At 38.0% G+C, this 17,309-nt stretch overlaps 1 protein-coding gene across 4 annotated transcripts; it reads right to left on the bottom strand.

The window, feature by feature from the left end:
* Positions 1–4,700: 4,700 nt before the first annotated feature.
* LOC114269323 (MATH domain and coiled-coil domain-containing protein At2g01790) lies at positions 4,701–17,091 on the bottom strand. Of its 4 annotated transcripts, XR_003631562.2 has the most exons (9): positions 16,905–17,091; positions 9,147–9,210; positions 7,676–7,805; positions 7,421–7,590; positions 6,627–6,912; positions 6,374–6,540; positions 5,994–6,195; positions 5,639–5,712; positions 4,701–4,800 (listed from the first exon to the last, which is right to left on the bottom strand). XR_003631562.2 is itself a non-coding variant. In XM_028210632.2 (8 exons), exons 2-7 carry the CDS (start codon positions 9,178–9,180, stop codon positions 6,038–6,040), a joined length of 945 nt encoding a protein of 314 aa, XP_028066433.2. In that variant the 5' UTR covers positions 9,181–9,210; positions 16,905–17,091; the 3' UTR covers positions 4,701–4,800; positions 5,994–6,037. The 4 variants fall into 4 exon arrangements, 3 of the variants coding, with proteins under 3 accessions (XP_028066433.2, XP_028066431.2, XP_028066430.2); XM_028210632.2 differs by lacking the exon at positions 5,639–5,712; XM_028210630.2 differs by lacking the exon at positions 4,701–4,800 and having other exon boundaries at positions 4,842–5,712.
* Between the last annotated feature and the right edge of the window lie 218 nt (positions 17,092–17,309).

Here is a 17,309-nt window from a genome sequence, read left to right on the forward strand (position 1 = left end):
TTGTTAAAGATTATTTCCAGCACAAGACTATCCCCACTGAGATCAATGAAACACAGATTGTCCTTATTCCCAAACTTCAGAACCCTGAGTCTATCAAGCAATTTCGTTCCATAAGCCTTTGTAATGTCACCTACAAGATCATTACTAAAATTATTGTCAACCGCCTTCGGCTCCTTCTCTCTGACATCATCAGCCTTAACCAAAGCAGTTTTATCCCTGGGAGGACTACCACTGATAACATTACCATAACCCAAGAAATTCTCCACACCCTTAGAGGTAAGAAAGGCAAGGTTGGAGGCATGGTTCTCAAAATTGATTTGGAAAAAGCCTATGATCGTATTTCCTGGGATTTCATCCACCACTCTCTTAAAGAGCTTAATCTTAATACGGATTGGATCACTCTTATTATGAACTGTGTGTCTAATGTTAACTCGGCCATCATTTGGAATGGTGAGACCTTACCCAGCATTAGTATGGGATGAGGACTCAGACAGGGAGATCCCCTATCCCCTTACCTATTTGTTCTTTGCATGGAAAATATGTCCAATATGATTAGAATAAAATCTGAAAATGGTGATTGGAAAGGCCTTCAAGCGTCCAGAAACAGCCCTCCCATTTCCCATTTATTTTTTGCTAATGATCTTATCTTATTTGCTAGAGCTACTAGAAGAAATTGTGATTGTATCATGGATGTACTTTCTGAATTCTGTGATATGTCTGGTCAAAAAATCAATTTTCAGAAATCCAAGATGTTCTTTTCTGCTAATGTCCCTAGAAGGGAAGCCACATCTCTCAGCTTTCATGTCGGCATTTCCCTCACTGCTGATCTAGGTAAATACTTGGGTACTCCTCTCCTCCATAGCAGAGTTTCCAAATCCCAGTTTACTGCCATCCTTGATAAAATGGCCCAAAGACTATCTGGATGGAAAGCTAAAAACCTATCCCTTGCTGGTAGAACAACCCTCATTAAGGCTGTCACTTCTGTTATGCCTGACCATCTTATGCAAACTATAGAACTCCCTAGGAAAGTTTGTGACCAAATTGACAAACTTAATAGAAATTTCCTATGGGATAGTACTGAAGCTAGGAGAAAAGTCCATCTAGTGAACTGGCAGCAGGTCTGCAAAAGTAAGAAACCTGGGGGTTTAGGTATTAGGCACGCCAGAGCCCAAAATTCTGCCCTTCTCTCTAAGCTTGGTTGGAATATTGTTACTAACTCAAATGAGCTATGGTGTGAGGTCCTCAAAACAAAGTATCTGAAAACGCATTCCATATCCACCTGGCCCACTAGAAGACAAGCCTCTCATACCTGGAAAAACATTATTAAAAACAGAGATGTCTTAGATAAAAATATTAAATGGGATATTGGAACTGGAGAGCAAGTCTCTCTATGGACTGACTGGTGGTATAGAGAACAACCTCTAAGCATGACAATTCAGGGAGTCCACACTGGTGATATTACCAAAGTCAAATCCATCCTTGATGATGATGGTAACTGGGACCTTACTTCAATTCATAACCTGTTTCCTTAACAGACCTTAGATTCCATTCTTAGAATCCACAGACCTAGGCATGTGATCTACAATGACACTCCTCATTGGAAAAGCTCCCCCACTGGTAAGTATTCCACTGCAGCAACCTATCAAGCCTTATCTACCCAAGAATCTGATGGCACTAACTGGCAATGGATTTGGAAATTAAAAGCCCCTCACAAACTGAGAACGTTTCTCTGGCTTGTCATGCATGAAAGATTACTTACTAATAATATAAGACTCATCAGGAATCTATCAGACACAAATCTGTGCCCCATATGTCATTCATCCAGAGAAGACCTGCAACATTTATTCAGAAGCTGCACAAAAGCTAATGCCATTTGGCTGAATCTGCAGAATTTTACCTGGTGGCAACACAACAACAGTGCTAACTTCAAGGTCTGGATTACAACCAATATCCAAAGCAAGGAACATCTTAACAATACTCATTGGTCTGTAGTTTTTTTGACAGCCCTATGGATCATCTGGAAAGAACGCAACAAAGAAGTGTTTGAGAATCTTACTCAACCTCCTCATACTAGTGTTAATACCATACTCCAGCTGGCTATGGAAACTCAGGAAGCTTTTCAAGCTATCCTCCACCCAAACTTTAAAGATCCTAAACTAATGCTCTGGTCTTATCCTATTGCAGGTCAGCTTAAACTCAACACAGATGGATGCTCCAAGGGGGATCCTAGCCAATCTGGTTTTGGTGGGTTGCTGCGAGATGAAATAAGTACCTGGGTTTGGGGCTATTATGGCTATTTAGGCAACTGTACAAGCCTTGAGGCTAAACTTTGGGACATATATAGAGGGCTCACCATAATCATGCAAAAAGGAATGGCTAACATCCAAATCGAAACTGACTCCCAACTGGCTATGGAACTCATCCGAGACGGAGCTGGAGAGAACTCACCATATCGAGCACTTATTCAAGACGCAAACTTCATACTCAGAAGAGATCAATGCACTATTGCCACAATTTCCAAGGAAGCAAATCACAGTGCAGATGCTATGGCTAATCTTGGAGTGAATCAGCATGAACACCTCCTCTTTGTAGAAGATCCTCCTAGTTCTATTTTCTCTTTGTTAGCCACTGACATGATAAATGTTGGTTCAAGAAGGGATGCTACTATCCCAGGACTTTAGTGTTGTATTCTGTTTTTCTCTTCAGTTGAATCAAAAAAAAAAAAAAATGGAGAATTTAGTTCAAAAAAAAAAAAAAAGTTACAACACCTACAATGATTTCTACTACTATGTGGAACACAATCTGTCCTACATATTTTGAGTTGGAATAAAATTATCACTGGTGGATTAGAGGTGCTTGTACACAAATTTCTATTTTTGCATGCCTACAGTGCTACTAGGGCCTATAAGGCTCATCACGAATCTCACTGTTATGATCTAAACTGTTTATTTTGTATAGATATTTCATAAAATAAAATAAAGTTGATAAGATATTCATAATTATATTATTTTATTATATTTGTTTTAAAAATAAAATAATCTATTTTTTAAATTATACTTGTCTATTTTTTTAAAAAATAAATATAATGAAATCATATAGGTATAAATATCAAATCAAATTGATTGTTTTTAAGGATAATCCGCACATAAAATTTTACAAAATTAATAATTCATATCATGACCACAAAACTGATGGTGAATGCCCTCAACTCCAACAAACACCACATAGTGGACTAGAGACAATCTTCTACTTTTTCAATTAGATCATCTAGTCTGTAAACAACGCTTTTTAGCCATATAGGCTTTTTACATATTATAATCTAGTCTAGTCTGTAAACAACACTTTCTAGCCATATAGGCTTTTTATATGTTCTAATTACTAACATGTTGAATATTCAAACTAATGCATTGCATTTGGAATAACTTTTCAAAACAAAATGGCCAAGGAGGGTATATCCATACAAAGCATATAGCTTGTCAATGAGAGAAATATGATTATACAATGAGTGATGGATCTTGGTGCAATGGTCATTGTAAAGACTTGATGATGCGAATTTTGACTGTCTTTTCTTATCACTTCATGCCAATTGAGTAGGAAGATAGTTCTTTACCTACTCATTTCTTTCTAGCTTGGCATTGTCTCCTCCAAAAATAAAATTCATTTCTTGACAATTGATTTCTTACCCACTTTCAGATTCTTGCCTACTTATAGTCATGAGTACATTAGCATATATATTTATATATATATATATTGTATTTGTTAGGAAAAATATGAAAAGGTTCAATAAAACCCGAAATCCTACATATAGCAATTATGGAGAATATCCATAATTTCTCTGTAAAATACTGAAACTGAAAACAAAGAAAAAGTAGAGAAGAAAGAATGAGAAAATTCTAATTTATAGAGAGCTTATAGGGGTATTTATGAAAGTCACAATTTTTCATTTGAATAATATATTTTAAAAAACATGTCTATTTGTAAATAAACATATTTGTTGATGGTTAACAGTTAATTAACTCTAAACAATTATTTTATTTATGTTGTGTTTGGTTGGGAAAATTTGAGGAGGAATTGGAAAAGGCAAAGAGAAAATGTGTGTAAAATTAAGTAAAATGTAAGTATATTTTATCTATCTTTTCTATTTATCTTTCCAAATCTCTCCTCAAATCTTTCAACCAAACACAGCATTAAAGCGAAAATATTATGATGTCTCACCTATAATAATGTACCGTTTGTTTGGATAAAAAAAGTCTTCTAGAACATATTTTCAGAAAAAAAAAAATTCCATAAAAAAATGTTTTCTATTTGAAAATGTTTTCCGCTATTTTGTGTACCACATAAGAAAAATGATAAGCAAAATTAAAAAAGAATAAATATCCAAGCACATAAGAATTTAAGTAATACAGTTATAAGTCTATGTTCACAGACACAGAATGATGAAGTAATTCCACTATGAACATAAATATTACAGTGAACTGACTTTCTTTTTCAACAACTCACAAGATCAGTTTAACCATATAAATACAAGGATCCAAAAGTAACAAACCGGGTTAAAATAGACCCAATGCAAAAATCAGGTCAGTCAGGGTCACCAATGGGTAAGACATAATTTCCAATCGAATTAGAGCCACAACATCAACAGCTTTGTTTGCATGCACCATACATAGAAGAATGATTTACAATGAATACCCTTTTTGAACTGCTTTGAATTAACAATATGTTATAGTTTTTGTTACTTTGAAATGAAGCCAATCAATAATTTCAGACTCCTGTTCTGTCTTCGCCTTCAAAGTAATCATTCTACAAATTAAATATCCATTAAAAATAAAAAGAGTATGAAAGGAAAAACACCTGAGGAAGAAATGAATTTACAGAAAACAGAGCATGAAAGACCTCTCTGTAAAGCGGTGTTATTCAACACGCAAACGAGAAGATTATAAGTCCAGTTTTAAGATAACAAATTCTTTCCCCTCTCTATAGTCCCTTTTATACAACCAATTCCTATCCAATTTTTCCCTCTGAAATGTGCTCTGTTCAACCCTGTTCTGCACAGCCTGTCTGTCTAACTAACATAACAGAAAAAACTAATTGTAAAACAGCTTCCCTTCCTGTAGCCAGTCAGATGCTGCCATTTCATTACAAATGCCAGGGCAGATTTTTTTCACTTCTTCTTCCTTTATGGTTAGCATAATAGATTCATTTCCATGGTATGCTTAAGTGCACCCAACAAAGATTAGAGAATCCCAACAATATCATTATTCTTGGACTTGTAGCTTAGAAATCCAAAACACTTCTAAGAAAAATAATTCAAATAAAATCTTGGAAAATTTTCACTTTGTGCCCATGTACTTTACATCAAATCTCACTTTACCTCCTGTCCTATTAATTCTTTCTATCAATCCCTAGATTTTAAATCAAGTTGCAATTGGACTCGGTCTAATAACTCTGTTTTGAAAACTAACGGAAGCACCAAAGTGAAATTTTGATAAAAGTATGAGTGATAAAGAGTAAAGAGGAGGGACTTAAATCTTGGGAGTGAGATTGGATGGAAAGCCTAGGGAGTTGACCGGGACAATAAAAAGGTCAGGAGTAAAGTGAGAATGGATGGAAAGTGTAAAGTCGCAAAGTAAAATTTTACCTAAAATCTTCAGACTTTCAGAAACTCAGGCCTAGAGTCATTGCAAAACAAGATTCACCAACTGATGATTACCTCTGCAAGTTGAACAAAGTATAAATTTCATATGATGTTTCCAGTATTGACTTTGTATAATTTCTTCTACACACTGGAAAGTTCTTACACCAAAATTTGATTGAAAATAAACAGATCATGAAATGATAAAACCAAGCAATTTCTTGTATGCTAATTATGATCAGTACCAGAAAGTACTAGTAAACATTTCAGAAAATCTTCACCCAAAAAACTAAAGTTGTGTAAGTGTAACAATCGCCAAAAACCAAAGTTCATAAAACCAAAAACAAAAGCATATACTTACAAGACGGCATATGGTTAACGCGCACAGTTTATTCCCATAATAAGTTACGGGAAATTCTTAACTGCAGACATGACCATAATTTCAACTTCAACAATTAAAGTATCCTTCATTATGAAACTACTCCCTCTGTCATTTATATTACACAATTTCTCGAAGCTAGAGAATCCCCAATCACGAGTCGAGGCACAGAACCAGCATTGAGCTACAAGAGAAAAAAGTTGAATTGAAAGAAAGATTTTTGTGAAATAATACAAAAATTGAAACTAAAGAAAAAGAAGAGAAGGAAAAAAGAATCAATTCCAAAAAAAATAAAAACAAAAAAATTCTAGCCATATGCATTATCATCCAATACAAATTCAGAAAAGGAATATACTGCTTACTTATTTTTTCGATGTGGCTACCGTTAATTTGGTCCTTTATCTGCAGCTTGAATTTTGCATAAACTTTCCAATTAAGAGGAAGTGCTTCATAATCAGCCACGGCTAGAAACAGAGATAGACTTTCACCTTCTGGTTTTGCATTTCCTCTGGGATAGAGCTCTAGCTTCCTGAAATAAGCTTCCCTTAGAAATTAAATATGAAGTATTTAAATGAGAGCAGCATAATTCGAATAAAAACATTAAAGATTCCCTACCACTTTCGCTCCCCGACTTTAAACTCATCAGAGCAGAGAAAAATATCAGTAATTGTTGAAAAATTATCAACCTTCCAAGTAAAAGTATTGTTCTTAGGTACTTTTATCATGGACATACACTCTCCTTTGCCAGCATATTCGATGACAAAAACCTCTGCTCCAAATATACAAGAGTCCTCAAGGAGGTACCCATTTGATGTGTCGTTGAAAGTGTCTAGAGAAAGTAATTGAGCAAAACCCCATTCAGTTTTCATCCTGTGAAAGCGCCTTATTTTTCCTTCTGCATCTGCATTAATATGTGTACATTAAGGACGGACACGGACACGGACACGGACACGGACACGGCAAGGATACCACAATTTTTTTACTTTTACTTTTAATTTATTTGCAATGTGTATGTATATAAATTTAGGGCACAGGACGTAAGGGATATCAGTATATGTAGGTGTTTTTTTTTAATCACTTTTTCCCCCTTTTGTTTCCATATATTTTACTTTGACCCCAAATCAAGTTTCTAAAATTATTAAAAGAAAACCCACAAAGGTATAGCGAGGCATGTCCATCCATGAAGTGTTCCCAACGTGTCATACAAAAAACAATAATAATTAAAAAAATTGTCACGCCACGTAGAGTGTCCAACACATGGACACACATGTTTGTGGGGTGTTGGTATCTGATGTGTCAGACAAGGACATGGCACCCATTTTTGAGTGTACAATCTTTCTAGTGTGTATGAGACCAAATACTATATCACGATAAAAGATTGCTAGCTAAGTTTTGAAGAAATTAACTACCTTGGATGGTTAGATACTCGTCCCGTATGTGATCAAAGACAAATAATTTGAACTGGACATTAACCTCCCAACCATGAGGAAGATTATCTGTATCCTTTATAACCAGGTAGAGCGAGATGTGATCTTTCCCGTTTCCTTTCTTGTTTCCATTTGGATAGAGGCACAATTCCCTGAAACCCATTTTTATGGTAATATTTATTCTGAAGTTGAGAGCCAAAAAAGTACTGAAAATTATAGTAGCGATTTCAAACATACCACTTATAACCACCAGCTTGAAAATCATCTGACTCGTATTTTCCAATTTTTTCTTCCAAAAGTATTGAGAAGGACTCAATTTTGAATAGGTAGTGAGCTGGTCGAAGATCTCTCACTGATCTTGAAACTTCTGCAATACAATCAAAGGCTCAAAGCATTTCCACAACATCACTGCAGCTCATTAAATATAAACTTGTATTGAAAATATATGTCATTACTGGAGGGCTTGTTTGTGTAATATAATCTCAATGTGGAATAAGATCTTCCACCATATTTTGACATGGTCCAGGAAGCAAAGATATGGATATGGACATGGGTCACAATGATTTAAAAATATTAGGACACGGTCAGCGGGGAAACAACCAAAAAAAGTATTAAATTCATAAGCAATCAAAATATTAAATTCATAAGCAATCAAAATTAATGCAAACTAACACTAATTTAACATTTAAATAAATAAAAAAACTAAATTTAGAGCCATGTTGTGTTTGGCTTCAGGGATTATTAGAAGCTAGTTTATATCCTTTAGGCCCCGTTTGTTTTGGGTTATAGGGCATTGAGATTCATAGTGAGTTGGAACCAACTAATATCATGTTTGTTTTGAGAGATGGAGAGGGGATTCGTAATCCCTTCCGGACTAAAAATCCCCTTGGGCAGGGGATTAGGATAGGCCCGTGAGACTTGGTATTAGAAATTAGTCTGCCGGTCTTTTTATTTTTTATTTTTTACATCTTGGGCATTTTTTTTTTGAACATTAATGTTTAATTTTTTTTATATTTTTTGTTAAGTAAAAATCATTGTTTTATTTTTTTCTAGAAATTTTTTATTTTTTACATGTTGGGTATTTTTTTTTTTGAACATTAATGTTTAATATTTTTGTATTTTTTTATTTGTTTTATTATTTTATATAAAAATAATTTGCCAATCCCTATACCAAGTTACCAACAGCTAGCAGCAAAATAAACACAATTTTACTTAATCTCCTCACTATCAATTCCTTCACCAACAATCCTCTCACTATGAATCCTCCTTCATTTTATCTCTAAAAACAACCGGGGCCTTACAACTGTGGATAGATATGCATTACGTTGTCAACTGTTTGATATGAGTTCATTTTTTTATTTTTAAACTCAACCCTCATGCTTCCAAAGATTATAATATGACACCCAAAATTAGCTTTGAAAATTTAAAAAAAAAAAAAAAAAAAAAAGACCAGTCCCGCCATGTCCCCTTATGTCTCTTAAGAAAAATTATTAAAAATATGGACGCGTGGCATGTCTCTGCTGTGTCCGTATCCCATAGTGTCCAACATGGCTATGTAGGACGCCTATTTTCAAGTGTCAGTGTTTCAGGACACAGTAATTAATACCTCAAAGGGTTGGGGGGTTTTGTGTGAGAAGGATGTGATCATATGATGATGATGAAAAGCATGTATATAAAGTGAAAAGAGAGATGATAATGCTTCATATACCTGCTAAACCATCATTGCAAGGCTTCTTTTCCATGACTTGTTCGCTCTGTGCTGAAATTGTTTGCTACAATAACAGATCAATCAAACGGAAGCATTGTTATTTCCTCAAGATTGCAGCTTATGCATTAATACTAGGAGAGGCTAGTAGGCTAGGGATCACACATACAATATAGATTCTAGGGCAAGCAAGAAAACAAGATTGTGAACAAAAAGCAAAAACCAAATTAAATGGCATTAGCAGCTACAAAAAAAATGTTCATTTAACAGAACCCAAAGTGGGATTGATTGTAGCTAGATCAGGTATTCCCCAAAAAGTTTCAACAGAGAAAAGAACAAAGATAACCCTTCAAAAAAACTATCAAAGCATCAATTTAAGCATTACAATTTGAACTCCAATGACTGAAATCTCTTCAACTTAAAAGTTTGCTCATCATGTTCCTGCCAAACACAAAAACAGAGGCAAAGTGGCACAACTCTCTTAAAACACACCTAGATCTCCTATAAACCTTCCCTAGTTGATCCTAACCCAAGCCTTCACCACATGTATCAATGATCAATTATCTACGAAATCTAGACCCCATAAAAACAAGGACTAACCTTAAAATTGAAGCGAATGAGCAAAGCAACAAGATTTGATTAACCTTTTCCTCCACTCTCTCATACATACACCATGGCTGTTAATATATGCTGTTAATATGTTAATATATATATAATATACATTATAGAATGCTTGCTTTCGGTTCTGTAAAGGAAAGGAACCCACCTATATGCTGTAAAGAAATGTACAGGAACCACACCACACACACCTTCATCATTATACTTCATAATGCTTTCGGTGCTCTTCTCTATAAATGAGAATCATCATCCTTGTAACCACGGTACAGTTGAATATACATTCTTTCAGTCTCTCTTTTTCTCTCTCTCTCTACCAGATTTACACGGTATCAGAGCCCAGTTATACATTTCTGGCAATTTTCGATTTTGGTGCTTAGTCCCGTACACAGTGGCACTACACCAAACAGCTCGGAATCTCATCACGATTCCAACGGCACCACATCCGTCATCAGAAACGCCGTCACGCGCCCCTACGCGCCGCCATTGTGCTCGGCGCGTCTCAGCTTCCGCCACCACTCTCACACGCGCCTTCACGCGCCCTCTGTTGCTGCTCACTTCAGCGTCTGATGTCAGCCCTGCTTTTTGCGTGCGCCGCGCCTGTTACTGTGCGCCTCACGTGCGCCGCTCCACTATTGTGCTCCCGCGTGCGCCAAACCTGCTCCCGTGCGCCGCGCTTGCGCCACTCCGCTACTGTGCACCCGCGTGCGCCAAACCTGCTCTCATGCGCCGCTCATACGCCAGTCCGCTACCGTGCGCCGCACGCCTTCCTGCTATCGTGCTCCTCACTGCCCTCTGCTAACGTGCGCCGCTAACATCATTTTAACCTCTGTTGACGTCATCTCTGCCCAGCACACCTTTCCTAGCTATTTTCGACCTTCCGGACTCACTGGTACACTCTGTTTTACCTAATTTTGCTTCTACAGGTCCGCTCTTATTTATTTCGCCCTACTCACCTATTATTATAGATCGTCATGATACCTCCCATCCCATTTCTGTTATTCTTAATGGTTCCAACTATGTTCTGTGGGCCCAAGCCATGTCTTCCTTCCTCAAAAGAAAGAAGCTCTGGCACATTATCACCGGGGATGTGACCCAACCGGTGAAAGACACTAATGAAACTACTGGTATTGCTACTGATACTGCTACTGCTACAGCTACATATGAAGACCGACTTGAGGAATGAAACAGTAAGAACTACCAGATCATTACCTGATTTCAAAATACCTCTGTTACCTCTATCAGTCTTTAGTTTGGTCGTTTTCAGCTTGACTTTGTAACTACTCCTGCAAAAGACATGTGGGATTTTTTGAAAGAACGATGCCAGACTACCGGTCTTGCCCATCAATATCAACTTCAGAGCCAACTTCACCACATGCGCCAAGAATCCAGTCAGTCCATTAATGACTTTCTTTCTCAAATGTATTCTGTTTGGGACCAGCTTGTTCTGTTAGAACCAACTTGGCCTCACCGAGAAGATGCTGTTTTATTTACTATCTATCGTAATCAGCAGAGGTTGGTACACTTTCTCATGGCTCTCACTTCCTCTTTTGAGCCCATACGTGCCTCTCTTCTTCATCGCCATCCATTGCCCACTCTTGAACAAGCTATTTCTGAGCTACTATCAGAGGAGACTCGTCTTGGTACTCTCCAAACTCATCATGTGGACTCTGTTCTTGCCACTCCTCAGTACCGGCCATCATTTACCCAGCGGACCACTGCCTGCCTCTATTGTCAGAATCGGGGCCTTCCTTCAACACATCTCTTGGTCAATTGCCCTGTCAGATCCTGCCGATACTGCAACAAACTTGGTCCTGGTCATCTGCAACAGGATTGTTTTCGCAATCCATCCCGATCATCCTCCACTAGCCACTCCTCTCGCGGTGGTTCTTCCCGGGGGAGCTCTCATCGTTCCGGGAATCAGTCTCATCACACTGCTGCTGCTGCCTCTGACGGTTTCTTTGAGTCACCTGCTCCGTCTACCCCTCTATTTTCACAAACGGATGTAGAGGCCATGTTCAAACACCTTCTCTCCCCTTTTGGTACACCTCCTCCTACTGCTTTGTCTGTGATCCCAGGTAACTCTTCTTAGTATTTTGACTCTACCTGTTGTAATCTATGAAGCATAGACACGGCAAAATGGAAGCCGTGGCGGTGTCGGATACGGGGACACGCCGGGGACACGGGGACACGCCGGGGACACGTACGGGACACGGCATCTGGCGTGTCCCCTTAATTTAATTTATTTTTTTGCAGGGGACACGCGTGTCCGAATCTGGACACGCCATGGACACGGCGAGAAGAGTAACTGAAAGGGGGAAAACGAGAACAAACCTGGTCGATCGACGATCCAGAGCCCTTCGACTTCGATCGACGATCCAGAGCCCCATTCTACTTCGACGATCCAGCCCCTTCGCCTTCGCAGAGCTCTCTCTCTGTCTCGCCTTCGCCTTCGCAGAGCTCTCTCTCTGTCTCGCCTTTGCCTTCGCAGAGCTCACTCTCTCTCTCGCCTTCTCTCTCTCCCTCGCTTCTGATCCTGATCGCGATCGCGATTGCGATCGTCTCCCTCTCTCTCGCTTCTGATCGCGATCGTCTCTTGCTTCGGTCTCCCTCTCTCTCGGTCTCTCCCGTCTGTCTTCATCTCTTGATATTATAACAATTATAATTATTATATATTCATATATAATATATATAACTCATACCTATTATTATTTTATTATATAATAACTATATATAATATATATAACTAATAACTATTATTATTTTATTATATATTATATAATAGTTATTATATAACATAAATATACTCATTAGATAATGGATAATACATATTATAAGATAATATATACTTATACATATTAATAAATAAAAAAATAAATACATGTATGTAAAATAAAATAATTAATTACAACACATTATTTAAAAATATAATAAATAAATAAAATAATTAATATGTATTAAAATAAAAATATTTATAAAAAAATTAAAAAATTTGCCGTGTCCCCTGCCGTGTCCGTGTCTCCATTTTTTAGAAATTGCCGTGTCCCGTGTCCGTGTCCGTGTCCGTATGCGTGTCCGTGTCCGTGTCCGTGCTTCATAGGTTGTAATCATATGATCTCCAGTTCTACTATATTTTCTTTCATCTCTTCATCTACTCATATTCCCTCAATTCATACTGCTGATGGTTCTCTCATGTCTGTCCGTCATGTTGGTACTGTTTCCACATTTTCTTTATCTTTACCTCAAGTTTATCATATCCCTACTCTCACCTTAAACCTTATTTCTATTGATTAATTATGTGAACTTAGTCTAACTGTCACATTTTCTGCTACTGATTGTTTGGTGCAGGACCCTCAGACGGGGCAGACTATTGGGATCAGCCGTAAGCACGGACGTCTGTATGAACTCATTCACCTTCATGTTCCTGACTCTCCTCAGATCGCTGCTCCTTCATCTGCTTTCTCATTATCTCCTTTTTATCTTTGGCATTGTCGCTTAGGGCATATTTCTGTTAATCGCTTAAAGTCTTTGGTTTCTAATGAACAATTGGGTCATGTAATTCTAGATAATTTCGATTGTATATCCTGTCAACTTGCCAAACAACCTGCTTTATCATTCAATAAAAGTACTTCTGTTTCCCATGAACCTTTTGATCTTATCCATTCGAACATTTGGGACCCCTCCCCTACTTCTACTATGGGGGAATCTCGCTATTTTGTTGTTTTTATTGATGATTTTTCCTAGTTTACTTGGCTTTTTCTCATGAAAACTCGGTCTGAACTTAAACACCTTTATTATAGATTTGCCCAAATGGTCCACACCCAATTTTCAAAAACCATCAAACTTTTTCGATCTGACAATGCTATGGAATATTAGGATTCAGATTTCCTTTCTTTTCTTCAGAGTCATGGTACACTGCCTCATCGTTCCTGTGCTGGCACATCCAACAAAAGGGCCGTGCTGAACGGAAACATAGGCATATTCTTGACACTACTCATGCTCTCCTTCTCTCTTCTTCCTGCCCTGAAAACTTTTGGAGGGAAGCTGCCCTCACTGCTGTCTACACCATCAATTGTGCTCCTACCCCTGTCATCCATAATCAAACTCCCTTTGAACGTCTGCATGGCACTCCCCTTCCATACACCAATCTTCGGGTTTTTGGCTCTGCCTGCTTTGTTCTGCTTCAATCCCATGAACACACCAAGCTTGAACCTCGTTCTCGTCTTTGTTGCTTTCTTGGGTATGAAATTGAACATAAAGGCTTTCGCTGTTGGGATCCTCTCTCTAAACGTCTCCGTATCTCCCGACATGTCGTTTTCTGGGAGCACAAAATGTTTTCCTCCCTATCCTCCTTTCATTTAACTGCACTTTCCACTAATGTACTGTTTACTAATGCTTCCATAGATCTCTTCTCTGATGATTTTGATACAGGTTCCTCCTTCATCGAGACGCCCTTGTTCACTCCTGATCCCGTCCAGACTGCTTTCCCTGAAGGTCCACCTCTCATTACACCACCTCCTTCTCCCCCGGTTCTTCCTCCCACCGATCCTCCTACGGGTCGACCACACCAGGTAACTCAACCTCCTATCCATCTTCGTGATTATATTGTTGGGTCTGCTGCCTTTTCTACTTATGAACCTACCTCCTATCGTGAGGCTTACTAGTCCTCTTTGGCAGCAAGTTATGACTGATGAACTCCAGGCTTTGGACAAAACTCATCTTTGGGATCTTGTTGATCTTCCTTCTAGCAAGACTGCGATTGGCTACAAATGGGTTTACAAAATCAAGGCTCATTCTGATGGCTCTCTTGAACGCTACAAAGCTCGTCTTGTTGCCAAGGGTTTTAACTAGGAATATGGTATTGATTATGAGGAGACTTCTCCCCTGTTGCTCGGCTTACCTCTGTTCACAATTTACTTGTTGTTGCTGTTGCTCGCCACTAGGAGCTCTTTCAGATGGATGTCAAAAATGCTTTCCTCAATGGTAATCTTCTTGAGGAGGTTTACATGCAACCTCCACCTGAGTCCACTTTTCCACCTCATAAGGTTTGCAAACTACAGCGTGCCCTCTATGGCCTCAAGCAAGCGCCCCAAGCTTGGTTTGCTAAGTTTAGTTCTACCATTCATGACTTCGGGTTCACCTCTAGCTCTTATAACTCTGCTCTATTTATACGAACTACTCCTCATGGTACCACTCTTCTCCTTCTGTATGTGGATGATATGATTATCACTGGTAATGATGCAACTGGTATTCTCCACCTCAAACGTTTTCTCCACCGTCAGTTTGAGATGAAGGACCTTGGTACTCTTAACTACTTCTCAGGCCTTGAAGTCTCTCATGATTCTACTAGTTCCTATTTGTCCCAGGCCAAATATACATCCGATCTTTTGGCTCGTGCTGGTCTTACCGATTGCAAAACTACCTCTACTCCAGTTGATCCTCAAATTCGTCTCACTCCTCTCGATGGGGATCTCCTCTCTAAATGCTACTCTTTATCGCCAGCTCGTCGAAAGTTTTGTCTATCTCACAGTGACTCGTCCTGACATTGCCTATACTGTTCACATTGTCAGTCAGTACATGTCGGCTCCTCACACTCCCCACTATACTGCTCTACTCCGCATCCTTCGCTACCTCAAAGGCACTCTGTTCCATGGCCTTCACTACTCTGCTTCCTCCTCTCTTGAACTGCGTGCCTTTTCTGATACTGATTGGCCTGGAGATCTTACGGATTGACGCTCCACCACGGGATTCTGTTTCTTCTTAAGGGATTTTCTTCTTACTTGGCGTAGCAAAAAACAATCCCCCACTGCCCGCTCTAGTACCGAAGCTGAATACCGAGCTCTTGTTGATATTACTCAAGAACTTCTCTCGCTTCGCTGGCTCCTTGTTGATATGGGTGTTTCTTCTTCTGGCCCTACCTCTCTCTATTGTGACAATCAGAGTGCCATTCAGATTGCTCACAATGATGTTTTTCATGATCGCACCAAGCATATTGAGATTGATTGTCATTTCATTTGCCAGCATGCTACCCGTGGTACTGTTCATCTTCTCCCTATTGCTTCTGCCGATCAACCTACTGATATTTTCACCAAGGCTCATCCTCCTGGACGCTTCAGTGATCTTGTTTCCCAACTCAACTTGGTGAATGCCTACCCTCCTTAAGTTTGCTGGGGGCTGTTAATATATATGTAATATACATTATAGAATGCTTGCTTTCGGTGCTGTAAAGGAAAGGAACCCACCTATATGCTATAAAGAAATGTACAGGAACCACACCACACACACCTTCATCATTATACTTCATAATGCTTTCGGTGCTCTTCTCTATAAATGAGAATCATCACCCTTGTAACCATGGTACAGCTGAATATACATTCATTCAGTCTCTCTCTTTTTCTCTCTCTCTCTACCAGATTTACAGGCCAGTATATCCTCTATAGTCTATATAAAATTAATTAGTGTTAGAAGTCCAAAAGCATAGTGTATACTTTTAAAGTCTGAAAAAAACAAGAAGTTATTCATAGTGCAATATTAAAGTGGGAAAGGATCTATTTTTTAACTTTACCACTTTAGAAGAAACAACCCATTTTCTTGGGTTGACTATAACAAAATTGTAATATCTTTGCTTATTGATTCATTTATTTTCCTAACAATGATCTGATGCCGTTTATCATAAACCGGGAGCAAATCAAATACAATTTCAAATATGGAGATCTCTAAAATAGTTTGGAAAATATGAGTTTGTAGGAGTAACTTGTATGCTTTTAACATGTCTTCTTTGCATCTCCAAATAGAGAATTTTCTTTACCTTTTAATGCAAATATGAACAATAATAGAGCCAAAGTGGCTCTATACAAGTCCATAGAATTGTCAATGGTGAGTTATGAGAACACAACGCCACCAATTTTCTTGGATGACTCAAGGGTAGTGGTGTGGAGATCACATTAAAGACTTGAAAAAGAAGTGATGTCTTGCCCACTTGTTTTCCCTTATTTCTCTTCCTCAATCTTCTTAGTGACCAAACCAAACCATGCTTAATGTCTACTAAATTTATCTCCTTTGCATCAAAACTATAAAATGGCAAAGCATCCACCACAAACCAAAAAAAAAAAAAAAAAAAACAGAAAAAAGTGAGAGAAGATGTACCTGACACTCAGTGCAATGAAAATTGAGAGATGGTGAGGTTCTTGATGTTAAACTCCAGATAGATTTGGTGTCAAAGGTTGCATTAGTTAGGGTTTTTTTTTTTTTTTTGGGGGGGGGGGGGGGGTCTCTCTTTGCGTTCTCTCTCTGTTTGAAGGGCTAAAATGCGGCCAAAAAAATATGAGAGACTGGAGCTGCCTTTTTAGTTTTTTAAAATTATTTGTTGAAAATATAAAAAAATAAAATAAAAAAATAAAATAAAAACACATCAGGTCTTTGTTTGAGATGTGAATTGATTTTTTTTTTTTTTTTTTTTGGCTCTTTTACTTTTTAATCATTTTAATTTAGAGTTAAAAATCTTTATTTGGAAATTTTTTTTTGATTTTTATAAAAGAAAAAATAAAATAA

The sequence above is a fragment of the Camellia sinensis genome, chromosome 12 (genome assembly GCF_055761805.1).
Source record: "Camellia sinensis isolate YWXY chromosome 12, ASM5576180v1, whole genome shotgun sequence".
NCBI classification, from domain to species: domain Eukaryota; kingdom Viridiplantae; phylum Streptophyta; class Magnoliopsida; order Ericales; family Theaceae; genus Camellia; species Camellia sinensis.